A 22,380-nucleotide genomic window follows, 5' to 3' on the forward strand; every position below is an offset into this window, starting at 1 on the left:
CAGAGTCTAGGCGCATGATGTGGGGTGGTGACAGGGTCCTCCAGCTCTAAGCCTGGGGTTAGTGATGAGAGGCTTTCAGAACATTCTGAACTCAGTACTTTTCCTGAGTGGACAGGTCTACGGATGGATGGACTGCTTCATCCCCTGTGGTTGTGGTGGGAGCTCAGGCAACTCAGTTTGGGGAGAACAGCACTAAATTTAAGTATTCCTATTTCTTTCTCCCCATCTCCTCCCCTCTCTGTCCTGCCACTGCCACCCCCTCATCTCCTTCCTGCTGCCATGAATAAGGGCCAAGTTTGTCCACGATGTCCCAGATCCAGGCAGTGCCCTGGAGGCCCACATGCTCTAGGAGGGTGGTGGACCCAGGGGGAGACCCAGATTCTGCCCTGATGATCCTTGATGTGAAGACTGCCTTCCTCCCTGCAGGTCAGTGAGCAGATGACAGGGGAGAAAGGAGGCAGGATCCCAGCTGGCCCTGGGGTGTGTGTGAGTGTGAGTGGGTGTGTAAATGCTGTGGGCACTTGGGAAGGCCCCAGTGAGGGCACTCTGAATACTGCTGGGAGATGGAGGGTTAGCGGGGTGGAGGGTGGGGGTCTGAGGCCAAGCTGGGGCTTAGGTTCTCACTTTCTCACCAATCTGCTTCTAATAACCAGTTTGTTTAACACACAGTAAATTACACTCCCAGGCGGGACTCCAAGGCTTGGTTTCATAGATTTTGGGCTTTTATAGCATCAGCAGATTTGGGTTTGAACGGGTTTTCAGGCTTTGGTTCCTCTTCCTGGCCTTCTGAATGGGGAATGGGGACAAGTGAGGGGAAGACAGAGGTAATGTCTTCTGGGGTGTCCACCCACCTACCCACACAGAAATGAGTGGGGCTGCAGATCTGTGCTGACCTAGGACTCCACCATACCTGATTGACAACAATTTCTGGGTCAAGGTCTTTGGTCCAAGTATCCGCATGGTGCCAGCGCCCACTGCGGTGCCATCTGTTGGTGAGCAAGGGAAGCCTATTTCTTCTCAAAGCACCCAATGGCTTTGGGTTGAAAAATCAACAAGATCAATACAAATTCAGATATGGGCGCCATAGGAGGCTTGAATTGGTATGCTCAGGGTAGGAGAGGGCCCCAGTGATTATGGATATGGCTATGTCCCCATGAGCTCTGCTCTGGCCTGGTTTGAAGAGAGCAAGGCCAGAAGAGTCCGCTTGGGGAGTGGGAAGTGTTGGTTCTTGGCGTGTGTGGCTCAACCTATGACTGCTATGCAGGTACTGACCTGGGCCTCAGCCAATCCATGGATTCTAGACCTCCCAATGGCAGGGGACAAGGAGAGACATGTGGGGAAGCCTGGAAGATGAGGCTGCGAGCAGCAGGAGGCTGGCCTAAAGACTCTTAAGAGGTTCCAGACAGGCCCTCAATGTTGTGGAAGGGCAGGGCTCTTCTCACCTGTCCTCTCCCTGGGGGCTCTGCCACAGCAGTGGAAGGCCTCATCATGCCTGGAAGTGGTGCTGGGCCCTGGGTATGGGGTGGGAAGAGAGGGCAGGCCTGGAGCTGGGCTCATACAGGGTACATGAGGTCTCATGGCTTCCCCCACCAACCTGCAAGGTGACCCTCCTCTCCCCCATTTTGCAGATGAGGAAACTGAGGCCTGGGGCAGGGGAGGCCAACACTCCCACCAGGCCCTAAAGCTGCAGGGGCAGGGAGGCTTCTAGTAACTCTGCTGGGGTCCTAAGGTGGGAGATCATCTTGGGGGCCACCGTAGGCCTGGCACATAGCAGGTCCTCAGTTAAGCTCTGAGGACTGCAAGAAAGAAGCCACAAGCAGCAGCTTTGTGTAGGCCAGGGCCCTGCAGGGCTCAGGGGCCTGGGCAGGAATCCCGAACTGGGGGATTGACACCTGGCGGGAAGGAGACCAGCCCCTGCTGACTCTGGTAGGGGAGAGTCAGGTGTGACTTCTAGGGACCCGAATGTTTGGTTGGAACCCTTTTGGGGCCCTAGATGAGTCAGAGCCATCTGTAACATGACATCCTGGCTCTGGGCACTTAAGTTCCCCGCTGCCTAAACGCATGGCTCCTTTGCTCACATCCTGGTTATTGTGAGAGCTTCCAAGTTCCCCCAGGCAGGGCCCCTTCCTCAATTTCCTTCTGCCCAGCACCAACCTCCCACAGTTCTGGTGTGGTCAATCACCCTATATCCTGCTGCCTGCTGCCTCCCCGGGCCACTTCTGCCCATACCCAGTCTTGGCAGGCTGGCTTGCCATTTCTGCATTTACATCTTCTGGTCCTTTGGCCTAGGAAATGCTCAATTCAGGAGGTTTTAAGACTCGTCCTTGGAAATGACTCCCCCTCTGGAATCTTTCCTGGGCTACCCAGACCCTCCTACTTGGCAGCTTCAGCCACCCCTCTGGGTCTGGGGTCTCCTGCCTGCCTTGACATGAGCTTGTCCTGGGCATGGCCTGCCTGTCCTCGTCTGTACCACTGCTCTGGCCTCACCCTGGTGACTGTGCCCCTATAAGGTGTGTGCTGTGTGTCTCGGGACTCACCCTGAGGGCTCCTTGTGCATGGAGGTTTCACAACGCCAAGGTGAAGGAAGAGGAAATAAAATTAATTGGGGTTCTTGAGGAGGAAGAGAGGCTGTAGTTAGCACCACCAGGCCTACTCTTGGGGAGTACTGGGACCCAAACGAGGGCTCTTTGCGTACATCTCCACGAGGGCTCTTTGCGTACATCCCCATTGCCTACCTGCAGCCTAAGGCCAGGGTTGGGGCAGAGAATGGGGCATGCCATGGAAAGGGCACTTCTGAATCCACCTGCTGTCCCTGGAGCCTTCCACGTCTCAGTTCAGTCTCATTGGTTTCCTCTCCTCAGTGTCTCTGGTTCTGCCTCTTTCATCAGTCCCCTCACCTCCCTCCCCATGGGTCCTGAGTGTCACCCATTGCTCCCACCATGTTACTCGGCAATTTGAAATCCCATGGGACTGTGACCTCACTCCAGAACCTGATGGGTGAGTCTTCCAGATGGCACCACCATTCCCTGGGCACATCTCCTATCTTCCCTGCTGACCCTGACCAGAATGCCTACCTTTCTTTCTCCAAACCTTTGCTCATGCTGAGCCCCTTCCCTGGAATGCTGTTCCTCTCCTGTCTATTTCTCATAACCCCTTCATTTCCATTTCACCTCCCCTGAGGGACCTCAGTCCTACTTTCCTCTTGCTGCTACCGGGCCCAGGACTCACTGAGAGGTCACTGTGCCGCCCACCTCTCTGTAAGGACTGGAGGTCACTGTGCCGCCCACCTCTCTGTAAGGACTGGGGCTCTCTGAGGGTGGGGGCTGTGTCGCCAGAATGAAACTACTTAGGGAACGTGTGAGTGAATGAACGGGGGCACACAGATCAAACAATCACAGAGTATGAGGTCTGTGAGCTCTTCCATCATCTGGGACCGACTCTTTCCAAACTCCCTTTCTTGGCTGGCACCTCTCACCAGGCTGCCCATGGCCCAGCCCAGGCTCAGATGCAGTGGTGGGAATCTGCCCTTCCAACCATAGCATCCTAGGGCATTTGTAGGGGGCTTCCCTTTTACTCCCACTGACACCAAATGTTGAGGTCTGATGAGGGTGGGGGGCCCCTGGGGGAAGACCTCGGTGTACATACAAGGGGTCCTAGGTGTGGGAGTCCTGCCTCTTCTGGGGAGCTGGGGTGGTGGGCATAGCAGCCAGAGGCAACTGCAAGCCCCTCTCTGGGTTTCCGTTTTCTTTGAGGCTGAGACTCTTTTCCCCTTCACCTGGCCCTATTGGGCCACCCAGCCTGGCCTCACCGCTGCTGTCGTCCGTGCTGCGCTCTATCACGTGGTCCACCTGGCGTACCCACTCCCCGTTGCACTTGAAGAAGATCTGTGTGGCAGGCAAGGCCTTGCATACCAGCAGCACCGGCTTGTTCTTGACGATGTACACATCCTCCGGTTCCACCAGGAAGTGGGGAAGCAGGTCTGGGTTGGCGCCGGGTACTGGGTTGGCCACCGTGGCACTCTGCTGGGCACCTGCAGCAGGGACAGAGAGGGAGGGTGAGCCGGGGTCTCTGCCAGGCTTTCAGGGCCCTTGGGAATTATGTGCCCATTCAGGGGCTGGGCCTGGGCCACAGGAAGGCAGCTGGTAGGGCCGATGGGAGGCACATGAGCCCAGGCTGCCACTTCTAGCCCAGCAATCTAGGCTACTGAATGCTCCCCTGAGCCTCACTGTCCCCTCTGTGAAATGGGGGAAGCCCACTCACTTCTGAAGACTATGGAGAGGTGAAATGAGACAAGGTGGGAGTCCTAGCACTTAGGGAGCCCTCCACAACAGCAGCAATTAGGGCTCATCGTCACTCAGAAGTTCAGAGGCCTGGAGAGGCAGCCAGCCCACTGTCCTTAGGTCCAGAGAATGCTGCAGAGAGGGAGAGGACCCCAGCAGGGCAGGTGGACAGGGTCCCTTCCTTCTGTGCCTGTTTCCGGGACCACTTCTGGGTTCCTCTCCATTCCTGGGCCCTGGAAGTAGGAGGTGCTCAGAAAGTAGCAAGTGAATGAAAGAGGGAAAGGGGCTGCTGTGAGGGAGAACATGGGGGCCGGGTGCTGGTGGCAGTGCTCCAGGAGAGGCCCAGGGGAGGGCGGGGTGAGCGGGGAGCCTGGGCCATGGGGGGTTGGGCAGCAGGGTGGGAGCCAGGAGTGTGTCTGGGAGCCCCAGGCACCTAAGCCAGGTCCCACCTCTTTAAGAAGACTTGACTATGAGCTTCTTTCTAATTTTAACTGAAAACCACAACCATCCCACAAGTCATTTGTTGCTAATGACACAGGTAATTGGCTCTGAGGCTTTGGTGGAGGTAACCACCGCTCCCCCCACCGCCCCCCAAGCAGTGTGACAGCCTGTTGGACCAGCAGGCCCCTGGGACGGTGGAGGAGGATGAGTTGGGAGGGAGTGGCAGGATGGAGGGGGTACCCTCAGCCTCCAGCTGCCCGTCAAACAGGCCCCCAACTGCCTGGCTTCCCTCCGGGCCATGTGATTTCCCTACAACCCACTCTTACAATCAGCAGTGGCCTCTGGGCCTAACGAGGGAAGAACTAAGGCCTCAGAGATCAACTCTGCTCCTTGCTAGTGGTGACCTTGGGTGAATTAGCCATTTTGTCATCTGTGACACCGGGGTTCTGTCTGCCCCTCGGGAAGGTCTGGAGGAGCCTCACACGGTCGGCCTCTTGGGTTCTCTACCATCTACTCTTCTGAGGGGTAGTCCAGAACCCACAGAGGGCTTCTAACTGAAGAAGGCCTGGCTCCCTCCCTGCCCAGAGGGATCCACACTGCCCTTTCCTTGCACAGGGCCTCTTTCCAAGGTGGGAGTCTCCCTCTCCACCCCAAGACTGTGATTTTGGGGAGGGGATCTGTGCCTGGTCCTGTAGGTGTCCTGGGCAGGCTTAGGTGGACCGGGAATGCTGGCCGAGGGGCTGTAACCTGGGGTGACTTCAGGCACGCCACTCCCATCCTGAGCCTGTCTCCCTGCCTGCTAGAGGCAGCACCCATCTTCAGGCTGCTGTGAGGATGAGATGGGAAAAGGCACTGTGCGTGGGGCTCGGCACATGCTGGCTGCTGCCAGGGCCTAGTGGTTTTGCATTTCCAATGGTAAAGGGGTTCCTCTCCCTCAGCTCAGCAGCCCTCATGGCACTGTCTCTGTGGTTGAGGGCTGATGAGGAAACTGAGGCATAGAGCCACAGATGCCTTGCCCTCAGAATGGGGGTGGGGAGTGATGCCTTGTGTGGGAGGGACATGGGGAGGTGGAGGGCGTTTGTGACTCAGCACGACAGCATCTGCAGCAAGGCCATCCTGCCTACACGCTGCCCCCCATGGCCTCTCTCTCCCCAGTTTGTGTCTCCCTCTTGTGAAGCACTTTCCTGCGGCTCCAAGATGAAAGTCAGCCTACCTAGGAACCACACTCCTAGTTGGGAAGAAAAAGCTCACCTTTCTCCATCCTGCCAATCAGATACACCTCTGGGGCTCTGCCGGTGCCCTCCAGGGTCTGTCTGAGGCTGGGGCAGGGGAGGAGCCACCTGGACGCCTCACAGATGGGAAGTGAGGTTCCAGGGCAACGTCACTTACCTCAGACCCCCTGGCTTGGACCCTGGACTCACAAAGTGCCTGGGGTCCACCTCATGACTTCTGTTATACTGGCTCTTCACTGTCACCTGGCAGCTACTCGCCACTCGGGCAGGGCAGGGCAGAGCAGGGCACGGCAGAGCAGGGCAGGGCTGGGTCAGGCTCAGGCCTCCTAAGATTTAGACTGTGACTGGGAGTGTGGCCTGGAGTGGGGAGCTGGCAGGCCCAGTGGCCTCTCTGACACAGTATCTCCACAGACGCGGCGGGGGATGCCCAGAGGAGGCCAGAGCTTGATCCCTGAGCCAGGAGGGGGCTGGGAGGCAGGGGTCACATGCTCCAGCAGGGGATGGGGTCCCCTAGTGGCAGGATCCGGGCTTCCCTGTGCCTCACCTTGTGGAGGCTCCATGCTCGTTGGTACCTGATTGGGGCTCAGGGCTGTGTGGGCAGGGGTCCTGGCCAGGGAGGCGGACAGTGAGTGGCCCTGTAGCCTCCCCGTCGACCGTGGCACTGAGCACTGCTCACGTCAGCTGCCCGCTGAACCTAGCACAATCCCTCATGTCTGCATTTAACTGCTAATGAAAAATAAATGTACTGTGACCAATAAGGGACATAGCTCACTTCTCCAGGGCCTCCGTCACGCCACACTGGTGAGGCCTCCCTCCTCACCCTGAGGGGAGGCATTTACTGGGTGGACCCAGGGGGCACCCTCAAGGTTTCAGCTACACCCTCTATCAAGGACACTCTAAGGCCACAAGTAGAGGTAAATTCAGGCCCCACTGGATGTCCTCTTGGAGCTACTAGAAGCTTCCCAGTGGCCAGAGCTGGCTTCCCCTCCTCTGGCCCTGGAGCCCACCATGTGATCTCCATCCTGTGGTCAGCATCTGTGATTTGCCTGACCCTGCACTGCCCCACTTAGACCTCCTGCCTGAACTAAGCCAGAGCATGAGCCTCGGGGCTTTCGCCCTCCATATCACAGGCCACTAGAGTGAGCATTGTTCTCTTTGACATGATTCCTATACTTGTCTAAAAAAAGAGGACACCAAACAGTGCATGCTCAGGGCCAAAGGATCTATGACCCTTTCCACAGGGCACAAGCTCTCTAGTTTGCCACAGCCCCTACCACTCCCTATTGCCCCACCCAGGCCTGCCTCCTCTAGTTTCTCTTGTGTGCCTGGCTCCTGTGGATGTTTCAGGAGGGGGCCAACTGCTTTTGGCTGGCATCTCTGAGTCTTCTGTTCTGGCATGGACAACTCTCCAGCCTTCCTGTGCAGAAATACCTATTGATCCCTCCTAGGCACCACACCTACCACCTCTAGGTCTCTGCCCACAGTCTTTGTCTCAAACACCCTTCCTCCCTCCTCTGTCAGCACTTTTCTACCTTCTCCTCAGGGCCCAGCTCTACTGGCACTTCCTCTGGAAAGAGGGGTCCCTCAACTCACTCTCCCAGTGTTGCCCTCTCTGCATCCTGTTCTCACTGGTGCTGTAGCTCTTACCAAGGAGAAACAAGTGGGCAGCTAAGGCCTTTGTCTTCAGCCAGCCTATCCATCCCTGGTCCCTGCCACTCAGCTCAAGGCTGCTTAGTGCAGGCATTAGCAACTGGGGACTCAGAGTGGAGTGCCTACTGCTGCTTCCCTTGGGGCTGCTGAGGCAATGAACGTGGAAGGATTGCTCTGCCAGGACGGACACCCAGGGTCTCTTCCAGGACAGACATCTAGGGGCTGCAGGAAAGCTGGCAGGTACAGGTCCCATTGACTATTTAGCCCTGGCATGCTCTGAGCCCCAGCCTTCAGTTCCCCAGAGGCTCTGTTCACCATGCGCCAGCCAAGGCTCTCCCACTTGCAAAGGACGTGGCCCAGCTGCCCCATTGGAAATCAGTTAGAAAGCTTTTTTCACTTACTGGCAGATTCCCAATGGGCTCTTGGTCACCTGCATACAGCTCAGGCCCTGAAGCACAAACCCCACTTCTACTGAACCCTGGGGCTGGCAGGCTGGCTCCCACTTGTCTCGGGAGGGCACTGGCTGCCCAAGTCAGCCCCAGCTGACACCCCTGCTCTGGCTGCCCCATTAAAGGTAGGAGCAATATCCCAAGCAGTCCCCATCACCAGGATCTCCTGGACAATGAATGATGAGGGAGAAGGGCCTGGGAGGCCTGGGAGACCACACGGGTTCATCTTTGTGTATGTGGAGGGGTGTGGGGGCTTGGCAAGAGCTGAGCCTGGGACAGACTCCCTCCCCTCCCACAGTGCTCCTATGACCTAAAATGTATTCATTCATTCATTCATTCATTCATTCATTCATTCATTCATTCAACAAATACTTCTGGATGGCCACAACTGTTCTGGGATACAGTGAGCAACATAAACAGCCCCTGCTCTCCAAGTTCGAGAAACAAAACAAAATAGAGGATTCCAGATGTTGCTGAGGGTTATGAAGTAGGTATAAGGGGTGCTATTTCAGAAAGGGTGTGGGTGCAAGGGCTCTAGAGAGGAGGAGGGCTCAGGGCAGATCTCTCTGCAGAGGTGACATCTCAGTGGAGCCCTGAATGCCAAAGCCAGACGGAAAAGTGTTTTAGGAAAAGAGAAGAGCAGAGGTGTCAGGCAGAGAAGACCCAAGCTTGTGTGAGGCCTGTGAGGAGGTCGGCATGGCCAGAGAGAGGGGGGGGGGGGGCCTAACCTGGGGCCTTTAGGGTCTAGTAAGCAGTTGGGATTTTACTGTAATGGCAATGGGGGCCTCTGGAGAGCTGTGTGCCAGGGAATGATGAAATCTTCCTGCATGAACAGGTGGAGGAAGGCAGGAGTGGGCAGTTGGGAGGTGGACGAGGGAGCATCCAGTGGAGTGGACCTCATGGTAATACTGTCCCATGAGGTCCATGTGGGAAATCCCACCCAGCCTTCAAGTTTCAGCAAACATGCCACTTTGTCTGGGATGCCTTCCTGGATCCACACTCTTTGCCACTTGCCCAAATGCTCACCCTGTCCCCTGAGCCTCCCTCCAGGGTACATTCAAAATAGTCTGCACATTTGTACTTGCTTTGGGCAGGAGCCCAGGATACTGATGGTGTATTTGTTGAGTGATTGAATGACTACCCCTTCTTCTTCCTTGAATTTCAGCAGATCTGCCAAGAGTAGCTACTTCACTCTTGTCCTGTAGGGAGACCCAGAGGTTGTATAGAGTGGCCCGTAGGTGGAGCTGTGGGCAGGGAGAGGGCTCCTGATGGCCACATGCCACTCAGGCTGAGCCCCTCTGTCTCACTTGCAGCCTGGAATGACAAGAACATGCCCCTGTAACTCCGAGGCCCAGGGTGGGTGTGAAAGTGCTTTCAAATGTTTTATTTTTAAAAGCACCACGAAAATATGAGGTGTGATTAATCAGGCTATTAATGAACTCGTATTTTCTGAGCAAAGACTCAGTCTCAGGAGTGGGATAGGAGGGTTGGGGGCAGGGTGTCATCTGACCTCATTCAGCTGGAAGATATGAATGCTGCTTCCCAAATGCAGCCTTTCCCCTGCTGCCACCTGCTCCTTTCAGCCTTCCAACAGTCCTGGTGATCAGAGCCACAAGTGCCTGCTTTGTCCACTCTGAGAAATATTCTGGATTGGAAATGGGGTAGAGGAGGGAGCTGGGGCTTGGCAGCTTTCTCTTTCTGCAGCCTGAACTTTCTCTGGCAGTTCACCCAGCTTTGAGCCCTCTGACCCCTGGGCACTTATGTTTCCAGACTGCCTTACCTGGAGATTTGCATTTGGTAGGTCCCCCTGGGGCCTGGATATCCCAGTTTCATAGGCCCCAGGGGGAGAGAAGAGAGCACCCCAGGCTAATGCACCATGCCTTTCACCTGGCAGTGGAGGTCCTGTTGGTCCAGGGTTTGAGCTGCCACCTGGCCTTGCCTCTAGGGCCTCCCTCCAAGTGTGCCATGTGGGGTGGCACCTTGACTATTTGTAGTTTCCCAGGCTCTGCCTCCCTGACCTTCTGGCTAAGGGTATCTGGATTTCTGCAGAAGATGCTCCCCCTTGCGACCCCATTCAGGCCATATGCTCATTCAGTCCAGGTGGGCTGGGCCCCTATGTGGCCCCAGAAGTGGGCATCTGACACTGACCGATTTCTGGATGGACAGGTCACCCCATGTGAACAGATGGGACTCTGGGTTTGGGTTGGGCTGGTGGGAAGAGAACCTCTCTGTCTTCTGGGCCAGTTCGGAAGGCCTTGTAGGTCCATCCGCCCTGGGTGATTTCTATTTATCCTTCGAGGCCTGCTCAAGTACCACCTCCCCTGGGAAGTTTCCCTGACCCTAGCCAGAGCAGGCCACACCTCCTCTGAGCTCCCAACTGAATCTGCCCAATGCCTCAAACCTCATATTGTCACCATTCATGAGTCTGTCTCCCCACTGTCAGCATCCTGAAGGCCAGGACCGAATCCCTTTGCACATTCCAACCCAGAGCCTGACCAGGATGTGACACATAGCAAGTGCCCAACAGGTGTTTGCTGAATGCAGGGTGAACATCATTCCCTTGAATGGGACCAGAGCCCAGAAAGGAGGGCTGGAAGTAGGGACACACACTCAAATCTGATGGGAAGCCAGCTCTGCTTGCCCTCCAATCAATCAATCAATCAATCAAGCGATCAAAGCAATCAATGGGAAAGGAACTTGATTTCTGAAGCACCTGTGCTGGACCCCAGGGAGGCAGAGCACCTGTTCAGGGTCCAGGTAAGCCAGATGAGTCAGAAAGCCAGGGCTACAATGGCTGGGGGCTTGGGGTGCAGACATGCAAGGGAACAGTGAGTTCTGCTCTCCTGCCCATTTGCACCTTCAAGGCCTGAGACTGCTTCATGAGTTACTCTTTTTTAAACACAAGCAATTCTATGATAAGGGAGCTTCACCGAGAGGCTCTGATAAGCAGGAATGAAACTGCATTGGCTGTCAGAAATGCAGAGACAGCTGCAGGTGGTGGTGAGAATGGGGGAATGTGGCCCAGAAGCCCTGAGATCACAGACCTAGGAGCTGAACCAAGAACCCCGAGGTTCTAGGCAGCAGCTCGGACACATGGACCTGGCTGAAGGTAACAACAGGGGCGCCAGGGAACCAGAGCAAGCTGGGGTATGTGCTTCAGACTTCCTCCGAATCCAACATGCAAAAAAATCCCTGTGCTGCCTATTGGCTGCTTCTGGAGCTAGTCTGGCTGTTGCAGACCCCCCTCCCCCGCCGCTGCTGTTTCATAAGCCTCGGTTTTCCCCTCTGGGGCACATGCTGACCGTGCACTGGGCTGCGGTGGGTGAGTACTGCCACCCTGCCTGGGGTCTGGAGGTGCCTACCAAAGCCTCTCTTCTCTCCCTTCTCTGCCCTTTGGCCCATCCCTCAGTCATTAGTCTCCCTGGCTGCTGCTTGTCGCTCCCAATAGCAAGGACTTCCTGGAGGGCAGGGGCAGGTCTGAGGCCAGGCTCTTCTGCCCCAGTGTTCGCCGGGTCAGTGAACGAGGGAGGACACAGCTGCAGTGTCTCCTGCTCAAGAGTGCACGAGGTGGAAATAACTGGGTGGGGGTCTGGTACCCTAAGCCCCTCCCTCTCTCTTCTCTCTCTCTCTCTCTCTCTCTCTCACACACACACACACACACACACACTCACATGTGCCCAGCACTCTAGTTTCCATGACAATGCATGTGTGAAATGCAGCAGCCACCTTCCCAAGATCGGAGGAAAGTCACCCTCTTCCCCAGTGGGCTCCAGGGGCCTGGTCACAAGGACAGACACAGACGCCATGAGGAGGACATGCAAACAGGCTGAACTGCAGAGAACAAAGCAGGTAGGGGTGGGGGATGGGGCCACTTCACTGGCTCAGAGGACACTCTCACCTAATGCAGCCAGGCCATACTGCCCATGGCTGCTGCAGACTAGGCTTATCATTTGGGAACTGTACTCAGGTGCTTTCTGCTGGCCCCTCATTTTACAGACAGGGAGTGGAAGCTCAGGACTTGCATAAGGTCATCCAGCCAAAAAGGGCTGAATGGGTTTTGACACCTCCCAGCCCAGACCAGGCACAGGGCAAGGGTTCTGGGCATTTACTGGACTAGAGTCTAGCCCTACACAGTTTACTGTCCTCTGCTCACTCTGTGTTCATGCTGACCCTCTCTGTTTCTCAAACCCTCCAAAGCTTATCTCACGACAGGGCCTTTGCACTTGCTCTTTCTTCTGCCTGCAACATGTTGCCCCTTGCTCTTGCACGGGAGATCTCAGCTACACTCCAAGCTCCTCCTAGCTTCCCATCTTTTTCCAGGCTGTTTTTGTCATAGCACTCACCACTACCTGAAGTCATCTTGTTTGGAAACTTGTTTGCTTGCTACTAACCACATCCCCTTCTCTGAAATGTTTCATGACAGTGGGGACCACACTTGTCAGGTTCACTGCTGTGGTCCCAGAACCCAGCCCTGGGCCTGGCACATAGTAGGTGCTTGATAAACATGTGCTGAGTTCAGGAACACACAAACCCGAGTAGGGTCTTCCAACTCTACTTGGTGCCCACAGTGTCACACCACTGTCATCACTAAAGGTCCCCAAACCCACCAGGGAAGGAGACTTAGACACTAGTGGTATGCCAAGGGGGGGGTAGTGCGGTGATGGGGGGACAGGTCCCAGGGGCCTCTTCCTAGTGTCCCATCCTGCCACAGGGCCTTACTTTGGGCCAGAGAAATAGTTAATAAAGCTGAGGCCTAAATAAGCATTTGATTAACAAACGATAAAATAGCTATTGTGTCCCTGAATTAAGCTGTAATTGTGGCTGATAATTGGCTGGTTAGAATTTAATAAGCTGCAATTAAATAGAATGGAATCCAGGGTAATTATGTGGTCACACAGCCCAGAGAGAACTAGGGAAGGAAGGCTTTCTCCTACTATGGCATCTTCTGCTGGGGCAGAATGTGTGTGAGTGTGCATGTGTGCGTGTGCGTGTGTGTGTGTGTGTGTGTGCACGTGTATGGTGGGCCTCCTCCACCTTTCACCTGGCAGAGGGGGGCAGTGGACGCTAGCTCAGCCTCCTCACTGTTACTCAGCAGGAGGTCAACCTGCAAGCTCTGAGCCCTGCCAGGGCCAATGGCAGTCCTGACTGAAAGAGACCTATCAGGCACTGTCCCGGGCAAGCAGGAGGCTGCTGGAGGGAGACCAGGAGGACCCTGGGAAGGTGGGCCAAGTGTGGGGGTACCTGTCTTCCTAAGGAGGAAGCTGGGGCTCAGAGAGGGGAAGGACTTGCTCAAGGTCACTCAGCCATCTGTGGCCAGGCTGGGTCAGATTCTCACATTGTCCATGGATCAAGGGCCACTCCAACTGGCCAGCAGGCTGATGGATGTGCCTGCCCTTCCCCTCCCAAACTGCCCCTTGCCAAGTATCCCCCCCCGCCGCCGGGCTAAGCTATGACTGGTGCAATTATTGCACACATGCACCCTTAAAACAAGGTGCCCCCACCCCCCTCCCCTCTCCTTGGCCTGCCTGCCCACCCACCAACACCCCCTGCCAGAGGCCTTGGTGACTGCAGAGCTCCCGTGCGTCAGCCCCCCATGCCCAGTCCCAGTCCTAGGCCAGGTGATGCCCCCAGCAAGTCCAAAGGATGATGAACAGCATCGCTGACGCGCCATTTACGACCCCATCAGCATTTTTACAATGTTGCTGGCAATTAATTTAATTAAAGACCCTGGTCCCAGATAGGGTGGCATTTCATATCTCACTGGTTTAATGCCAGCCTGGCCAGAGTGGAAGCCAGGGGTGCTGCGGGAGCAGCTGCATCACTCCCTCGCCTGGCTTGGCTCAGTGTGTTTGGGACAGGGCAGAGTGGCCTCAGCCCCGGGACAGAGCTCAGGGACCAGAGGGTGCTGCACGGTGAAGGGCCCCAGCCAGTGGGAGATACTGCCCATGACCACAGCCAGCAAACACCCACCCACGTACACGGGCACATGCACACACACGCACTCACTCACACATGCACACATACACAGCTTTAGCATAACATGGACTTTCTTATTTAACCCTCACAGTAATTCTAGGAGGCAAAGAGCTATTTTAAATCTCCAACTTCCAGGCAATGAAACCAAGGCAAGAGAGGTGAAATAAGTAGTGAGTGATGGATTCCTACCCAGGCCAGATGGCTACAGTGCCCTAAGCTTTTAACTAAATACGTGCTAGATGCAATGCACCAGCCACTGTACTAGGCACAGGCCACACAGCAGTGCCCAAGACACTCAAGTTCTTAACCCATGGAGTGTCCAGTGGTAATAGTCCCGCCAAGGAAGTCTGGGCACACAGCGTTCCAGAATCATACTCTCTGTGCCTAGTGCTCTGGCATTCATGGGCGCATCCACACCAAGCCGTACACACACACCACCACCACCACCAACAACAACACTGCCTACTGTCCTTTGGGCTAAATCTGGCTGGGGTGGCCAACACCCTCACCAGGAGGGTCACCCTGCGGCTGCAGGTCATCAGCCATCCTGTGACCCCATTCTCAGCAGATGAGCCCACCTGGACTTCTCTTCATACAGGGACCCACAGGAAAATCCAGTCCAGATCCAGCTCCTACCAGCAGCAGCAGTCCCGAGGTCTGAACCCTAGCTCCTCCTCTGTTCCCCACCCATGTGGCTTGCCCAGCTGTGCCCTGCCCTCTCCTGAGGTGTCTGCTCCCATGGCCTCCCATCTAGGGTCCCCAGCCCCCCTTACTGCTGAGCTCTACTTTCCCTGCCTCTGGATGTCTCCCAGAACCTCATACCAGGCACGTCCCAAGTTGGGCTCATGTTCCCCAAACCTCCCGCTCCCAGGGACTTTTCTGTCAGCAGGGCTCCCCCAAAAAGCCTCAGGGGAAGTCTCAGAGTCACCAGGCCCTCTTGCTCCCTGACCACTATTCTGGCCCCCTGAGTGCCACCCCAACCTCTCTCCCACTCACTTCCTTCTCCTTCCTCTCTTATTTTATGGCTACCCAGCTCCTCAGCCCTCCAAACCTAAAGCCCAAAACATGCCTTCCCATGACCATCTCCTGGCTTTGGTGCCATCCTCAACTATATCACCACAGTGCTATTTCTAGAAAGAAAATCTCATCCCACACTTCAAACCACTGAAATGGTTCCCACTGACCACAGGTCAGTTCTCCATAACCCCACCCTACCCAATGCAGCAGCCTCATCCTGGGTGCCAGCCCACACCCTGCAGCCAGTGTATCCACTAATCCCCTCACTGCACCCCTCAACCCTTCCCCTCTAACTTTCCCCTGCACCTGCAGGGCACCCCACTCACTCCCAATGTCCATCAGCCCTGTCAATTCACAATTCAAGGCATCTCTTGATGCCTCCCCAACTCCTCTCTATTCAGGAGATGCATGGCTTGCTCCTCTGGCTTCCTGGCTGAGAGACCATTACTGACGTAGGCTGGTTGTGCAATGGCTGCCTCTTCCATCAGACCGTGTACCCTGAACTGCACGAAGCAGGTGTGAGCCACCTCTTGTCAGTGGCGCCCGCCTCAAGGACTGGCCAGCTGGAGGGCAGTAATTGTGGCTAAGTAAAAGCATTCCCCTGACTTATGGAAAGCTCTTGGCTGGGTACTGTGTCACTTCTATCCCTGCCAGCTATTGGCCCAGGGCACATACTTGCTGAAGGCAGGGGACAGAGACCCTAGTTGGGCGTCAGAAGATTGGGTCTCCAATCCTCACTCTGCCTCTATAAGGCTCTGTGGCCTTGGGCAAGTCACTGCCCTCTCTGAGCCTCAGGAGGGTCATGAGTGGCAGACTCAGGTATCTTCAGGGGCTGGGCGGGGGCCAGAAATGGAGAGTAGAGATGCCTGTCCAAGAGGTCAGCCCAGCCTGGCCAACTGCTGCTGCACAGGCAGGCTGGCCAAGGGGCACTGGATTTTTTTCATTGAAGAGAAGTTGGAAACCCATTTCTATGTGAAATGTCCTGTTTTAAAATGTTGATAACTAATTTAAACATTGAAACACCTTGTGGGCCAAGCAAGTTGGAAGGCCAAAGCCAGACTGGACAATGCCCAAGGCCTCCTCCTACTTTTCAGAGCTAAGAAACTGAGGTCTGGGCAAGGTGAGGGCCCCCCCCGTCACTGCTCTACCCTACTGGTCCCCTCCTCCTCTCTGACTCTTCCCACCCTTGCCAGCACCCTGTCATCCCGTCTTTTCCCCAGGACCTCTCCTTATCAAGGCCTCTTGAAGGAAGTCCTCTGGGGTCTGGGCAGAGGCTGCACGAGTCATCTGTTCACCACCCCGGATGGCTGGGACTTGTCAGCACGAGCATCCACCCTCCACTGAGGCAGAGCAGGCGCTACCTCTCTGGAAGAGGCTGAGGGCTGGAAAAAGGGCTGAGAGCCACTCCCTGCTCAGGAAAGCAGTGGAGTCAGGAGAAGGAGCTGATGGAGGGTTAGGGGCTGTCCTGCCCCATTTGTCTTGGGTCTGGTCCTCAGATTCTGACCCCCAGAGAGCCAGAGAAGGCTGCCGAAGACAGAGGCACAGATAGGACAGGGGTGGGCACCCACAGAGAAAATGCCCTGCAATGACCCCACTCAAATTCTGGGTGGGAGTCGGGGAGAGGGGGGATGGTAGGAGCCCAGGCCTGGCTGTGAACTTCCAGCAGGGAAGGCGATGTCTGGCTACACCCATCATACCCCTGACGAGGCAGTAATGAGCCCTCACCCCATTTTAATTACATGCTGTCCAAATAATTACCAGTTTGTTTATTTTACTTAATGGCAGCCATACTTTTTTCTCCTAATATTGATTTCATGTTTTCCTGGTTTGTTCATTATCTTTCCTACCCCTTTAATGGGCTCCGAGGTCTGGGGGTGGCGGGGGAGGTGGGGACTAGAGGAAGGTAGGGGAGAGGGTGTGAGGGAACATGGAGGAAGGATAGGCAGGTGGCCTGAGCCTTGCTGTGCAGCCTGAGGCAAGGCACTGTCCTCTCTGAGCCTTGAGTCCCAGAACCCCAGATCCCTGCACACTCTCTCATCCTTGATGCAATCCGGGTAGAGCATTTAAAAATGAAAGACAGGAAGGAAAGAGCAGCCAGGGAGAGAGAAGCTGGCCTCCTCTCTCCCCTAAAGGGATGGGCAACCTCAGACAAGTGGGGGAGGGTTGGGGTTGGGTGGAGCTATGCTAATGTCAGAATGAGGTGGGGAGGAGGTGCTCCTGGAAACCAGCCTGAAGGAGGCTGCAGTGTGGAGGTTGCTGGTCAGTGGGGTCATGGAGGGGCTGGTGGACACCTTCCTCAACCTTGAGTCTTCCGGGTCTGGCTGGGAAGGGAGCAAGAGTCTCCACCCTCATGAAGCCCAGCTCCTCCTGGGCCTGACCTTGGTCCTTGGCCTCCACCTCACCTCTCTGCTATAGCCATGGAAACATGGGTTATGCTATGATGTCATCTGGGCTGTGGAAGAGCGGTTCATTTCTCTGATTTGGGGGGAGGGGGTAATAAGGAGAAATAGGGGCAAAGGGGGAGGAGAGGGCCAGGGCCTCTGTAGATGAAGATTTAGAGCCTCTTGAAGGGGTCATTAGCTCTTAATAAATCACTAATAATTGCATGAATATTTAAATCTTAATAAAAAAAAACACAGTGGGCCCAGTGAGTCTCCCTGTGTGGGTATTTATTGCTCTTGGGCTGAAATATATAAAAGTTGATATCGGTCTGATTGAACTGCTGTTATCGCCACAGCTAAATGGGTAATTGGGAGTGAGAGACGCTATCTGCGGATATAAATTACATACAGTAAACCGAGGGCATTAACTGAGGGTTTATTATCAATTATCTCTGTGCTTGTTCCCCTTAAAACGAACTTTAAGTATATTAATGAGAAATTTATAGATCTTAATGAATTAAGGGAAGCTAAAGGCTGCTGAGGGCCTCCCACCTCGGCTCCTGTTCCCTGGTGGAGGCCCCCCACCCAAGGGAGGCCCCGGAAGAGGACCCATGGGTCAGCATGCTGAGCTGCACAACAGCAGCTCTCCTGCTTGGACCAGCTGGGACAGTGAGCCCCTGAGGTGTGCAGTGCCCCTCTACCAACCCCCATCCCAGAGAAAGGGGCTGGGAGGGAATGGGGGGGTTTCATGGAAGCATCCTTTCAGCCAGCAAAGACCCAGCAGGGCCTGGTCCTGCTGTCACGTGCATACAGTCGACTACAGCCCAACCTCAGATAGGTGTGGACAAGGCAGACGTCCATGTGCCCCGCCCCCCCCCCCCCAACGGAATGGGAGTGCTGCCATTTGAGCTGCACAAATGGGGCATGATGGAGTGGGGGGCCGGGAGGGGATGCGAGACTGCTGGAGATGCAGCGGAGGTAGGAGTGGGGTGCTCCAATGGAAGCTCCAGGTGGGCAGAGTGCTTGTGTAGCGTCTGTATCCACCCTGCTTCCCAGCATGTCCACCCCTGCTGAGATGCTCCCAGCCCACAGGCCCGCTGGCTTCCAGGTCAGCACGACCCCCTTCTGGGCCAACTCACCACCAGCAGCCTTGGCTCCCTCTGGGGCCTCCACACCAGGACTGTGCCTACTCTCCCTGGCATCCTCAGCCTCTCCTGCCAGGCTCTGGGTGATGGCCTGAATTTACCATGGAGGGCAAAACTGAGGCCCCCCTCTCAGGAGCTCACGCACTTATGGAAGACGGACATCGGCCAGGTGTCACAGCAGTATGTCTGTCCAAGATTATAACCTATAGTCAAAGTTCTGTCAGAGAAGCACTGGCTTGAGAACACACAACTGGAGGCCTGATCTGAGGCATCCAAGAAGGCTTCCTGGAGGCAGAGTCACTGAGCTGTGTAAAATGTCTTGAAGGCCCGTGTCTCCAAGGATGTTCAAATCTCCATCAAGGACAAGGAAAACACTTGTTTAACTCTTTCCCCCTCTCCAGCCTAGGTCCCTCTCTCTCTTACCCTCTAGGGCCTACTTCTGTCCTCCGCCCTGTTGCTGACTCAGCAGGTTCGGCTTTCACCTCCACCCCTCCACTGAAACTTTCTCTCACTTGCCAGGGACTCCTCTGTCTGATTCAGGAGCTCCTCCTGGCCACCTTCAGGGCTCTGCTGAGGCTCCTCCCTTCCTCCTGTCCCTCTGATCTGCTTTCTCCTTGTTCCTGGAGCATGCTGGGCTTCAACAAGGGCCTTAGCCAGATGACTCCAAAATCCCCATGGCAGGACCTCCTCTCAGCCATCCTGTGTGGCCACTCCCATGAGGCCAGCTTCCCACACACACAGCACTGTCACTACCCCAGCCAAAAAGTTGCTGGCTCTGCCTCTCCCACCCCTTTCTCTCCTGTCCCTTCAGATGTCCCAGGCCATTGCCCTGCTCCCCATAACCATCTAACACCCAGCCCCTCACCCATCCTAGCATTCTAAGATCAGTCCTGCTTCAGAGCCACTGTATCTGCTCTTCCCTCTGCCCTCACTGCCCACAGATGTGGTAGCTCGCCCTCACTGTCCAGATCTTGGCTCAGGGTACCTCAGAGAGGCTCTCCCCGAGTGCCGCATCTCAAACAGGACCCCCGGCACTCTCTGATGGGTTCCCTGTTTGTTTTTGTTTTGTTTTTTTTTTTAATTTTTTTATTTATTTATGATAAGCACACAGTGAGAGAGAGAGAGAGAGAGGCAGAGACATAGGCAGAGGGAGAAGCAGGCTCCATGCACCGGGAGCCCGACATGGGAATCGATCCCGGGTCTCCAGGATCGCGCCCTGGGCCAAAGGCAGGCGCCAAACCACTGCGCCACCCAGGGATCCCATGGGTTCCCTGTTTGACTTGTCTGTCTGCCTGGAACCAGAAGGGCGGCTCACGGAGGGATAGTCTGGCTGTCTCATTCACCCAGGACAGGCCCTGAACACTGCTGCTCTCACTACATGTTTCTGAGTGAAGCGGGAAGTAGTTTGTGCCGGGCTGTGCTGCGGAGGGCTCCTGGGGGGCTCACCCTCCGGCAGGGGCGGGGGAGGGTCAGTAGGCACAGAATGCAGTGCATGCGCCCCGCTGCAGGGATGAGGGCAGGGGATGCACTTGCCTTGGAGAAAAAAAAGCAGGGGCTCGGAAGTAGCAGTGGGGAAGGGAGTTCTAGGCTGGGGGAATAGCAGAAGTAGAGTCTGAGGCAGGATGTTTGTGGCGGCAGCACAGGTTTGATTAGAAAAGGTTTGAATCTGTGCCAGGACAGTCAACGTGGGGAAGCAGGGCGATGGGATCAGAGTGCCCTCGAGACGGCTCTGTTGTGCAAGTACACGGGGAGTGGAGGCTGTCTGCGCACAGCAGAGGGAGCAGCCTGACCTGGCACAGGCCACCAGAGTCCAGGAACCGATGTGAAATGCATGTGAGGGGGCGGGGGTTGGCGGGGTTGGCAGGCAGGGTGAGGAGATGACCCCATCTGGGCCTGGAGGGAGGGAGCAGGGCACAGATGACTGTCATTTCCTGCCTAGTTGAGTGGATAGATGGTCATGCAGCCAGGCATAAACAACTGGAAAAGCCCACTGCTCCTGCTCGGGGGAGGGCAAGACCAGCGCTCTCTGGCAAGCTGAGATAACCATCGACCCACCCCGTGGTATACCCATGTACCCATGTGTGTAGCAACTGCCACCTGTTAAGCACTGGCTGGGCAGTCCGTGGCCTGATGAGCCCTGAGGGCCCCTGAGTACAGCCAGGCAGTCGTGGAGACTCGCTGAGCCTCAGCTCTGTACCACCTCTACCTTCCAAATGGAACAACAGGAGGTCAGGTGGCCTTTCAGAAGCTGCAACTGTGGCCCACAGTCTGGGGCCATACCAGGCCCCTACTCCCTGAGCCACGATTGGCTACATTTTTTAGGGGTAACACAGTTCACCCAAGTCCCTCTGGCCCCTCTCTCACTGGCCTGCTAGAACCGGCAGGCACCCACATTTGGCTCCATCTGGCCTCTGCTCCCACCTCTGTGGGTGGAAATAACCCTCCACTAGACAGGAACAAGAAAAGCCCAGGAGAACAGAGTGGGGCTGGGCAGTGGTGCAGACAGTGGCCCACAACCCCCTGGGACACTGTGTTTGCCCCATACCCTACCCAGAGAACCCTAGTGCCCTGTGGGATCCATCCTGGTCCGTCTCAAGGACCTGACAAAGCCTGGGACCTCCAAGATGTCTGCTGAGACACTTTCATCAGCGTGGACCTGAGTTTGGTTATAGCTTTTATTTAAAAAGTGCCTTTACTCCCCCAAACACAGCCCCACTTGCTTAAGCCTCTCCAGCCTTCCACCGCATCTCCACGCCTCGCCTGAGCCCCTTTCCCTCCCTGCTGCCTCCTGCCTCTGTAAATAATCCTCTGTGCCTATAATTAGCCCCAAGAAGAATAATTCATAACAAACTTTATTTCTCATGGCATCTTTCTTGCTAACGTGTCGCTGAGTGCCTCACAGGATCAGCAGGAGGGAAACCAGACTCCGGAAACAGCCAAGCGCCTTCCCCAGGCGTGCTCCCCATAAGCACAGAGTGGGTGGGGTGGGCCAAGACTCCCCGTGGTGTCCTCCCCTGCCAGCCTAAGCAGGAGGGTGGGTGCTGATGCGAGGCCATGTGGGTCTGGGACGTGAACCACTAATCCAGAGACTCTTCCATGGGTAATCACGATCAGAAAAGGAATAATAATGATAATAATGGCAGCTAGCACTCACATAGTGTTTACTGTGGCTCAGGCTCTGCTTTTTAAAAATCAGGGTTGTCTGGGGCCCCCAGGGGGCTCAGTCGGTTAAGCCTCTAACTGGTTTCAGCTCAGGGTCAGGGGATTGAGCCTCTGGCTCAGCACTCAGTGCTGAGTCTGCTTGAGAGTTCTGCCTCTCCCTTAGTCCCTCCCCCTGCTCTTTCTCTCTCAAATAAATAAAATCTTAAAAAATAAAATAAAATCAGATTTTTTTTTTACATGTATAAAACTCACCCCCTTTAAATCTACATTCTGATTTGGTTTGACAAGGGTATCCAACCACCACAATCAAGACCGAAAGAACTTCTGTGCCCCCTGAAAGCGTTCCCTGCAGCCCCTCTACTAATAATCCCTTCTCCCAACCCCAGCAACCACTGAGCTGCCTTCTGTCACTATAGGTTTGCCTTTTCTAGTATGTCACAGAAATGGAATTATACAGTCTGCAGCCTTTTGTGCCCAGCCTCTTTCACTTAGCACAATGCTTGAGGTTCTTCGATGCTGCTTCAATCAGTAGTTGGTTCCTTTTTATTGCTGAGCAGTATTCCATTATATAAATGTACCACAGCTTGTTTACCGGTTCTCCAATGCTATTTCTAGATATTGGTGATTACATTGCTGCTGTGAACGTT

The 22,380-nt window shown here is 55.3% G+C and overlaps 3 protein-coding genes and 1 long non-coding RNA gene across 5 annotated transcripts in view; 2 read left to right on the top strand and 2 right to left on the bottom strand.

The window, feature by feature from the left end:
- HK3 (hexokinase 3) overlaps positions 1-22,380 on the top strand; it is a 52,377-nt gene that overhangs the window by 28,249 nt on the left and 1,748 nt on the right. The gene's annotated exons all lie outside the window — the stretch shown is intronic.
- The window catches only part of UNC5A (unc-5 netrin receptor A), a 62,241-nt gene that overhangs the window by 11,865 nt on the left and 27,996 nt on the right, over positions 1-22,380 (bottom strand). For both annotated transcript variants that reach the window (XM_025434117.3, XM_025434116.3), the window contains exon 2: positions 3,809-4,030. In XM_025434117.3, coding sequence (XP_025289902.1) covers positions 3,809-4,030 — 222 coding nt within the window. The remainder of the gene's footprint in view (positions 1-3,808; positions 4,031-22,380) is intronic.
- On the bottom strand, positions 2-3,795 carry LOC118354462 (uncharacterized). The gene is made up of 3 exons (XR_007410055.1): positions 1,443-3,795; positions 911-986; positions 2-52 (listed from the first exon to the last, which is right to left on the bottom strand). It is a non-coding gene; the product is annotated as an uncharacterized LOC118354462 (long non-coding RNA).
- On the top strand, positions 10,217-17,979 carry LOC112651173 (uncharacterized). Its single transcript, XM_035715088.2, has 3 exons — positions 10,217-13,272; positions 14,627-14,683; positions 15,447-17,979. The coding sequence occupies exon 1, from the start codon at positions 11,146-11,148 to the stop codon at positions 12,076-12,078; it is 933 nt and encodes a 310-aa protein (XP_035570981.2). The 5' UTR covers positions 10,217-11,145; the 3' UTR covers positions 12,079-13,272; positions 14,627-14,683; positions 15,447-17,979.

Source organism: Canis lupus, chromosome 4, assembly GCF_003254725.2.
Source record: "Canis lupus dingo isolate Sandy chromosome 4, ASM325472v2, whole genome shotgun sequence".
Classification (NCBI taxonomy): domain Eukaryota; kingdom Metazoa; phylum Chordata; class Mammalia; order Carnivora; family Canidae; genus Canis; species Canis lupus.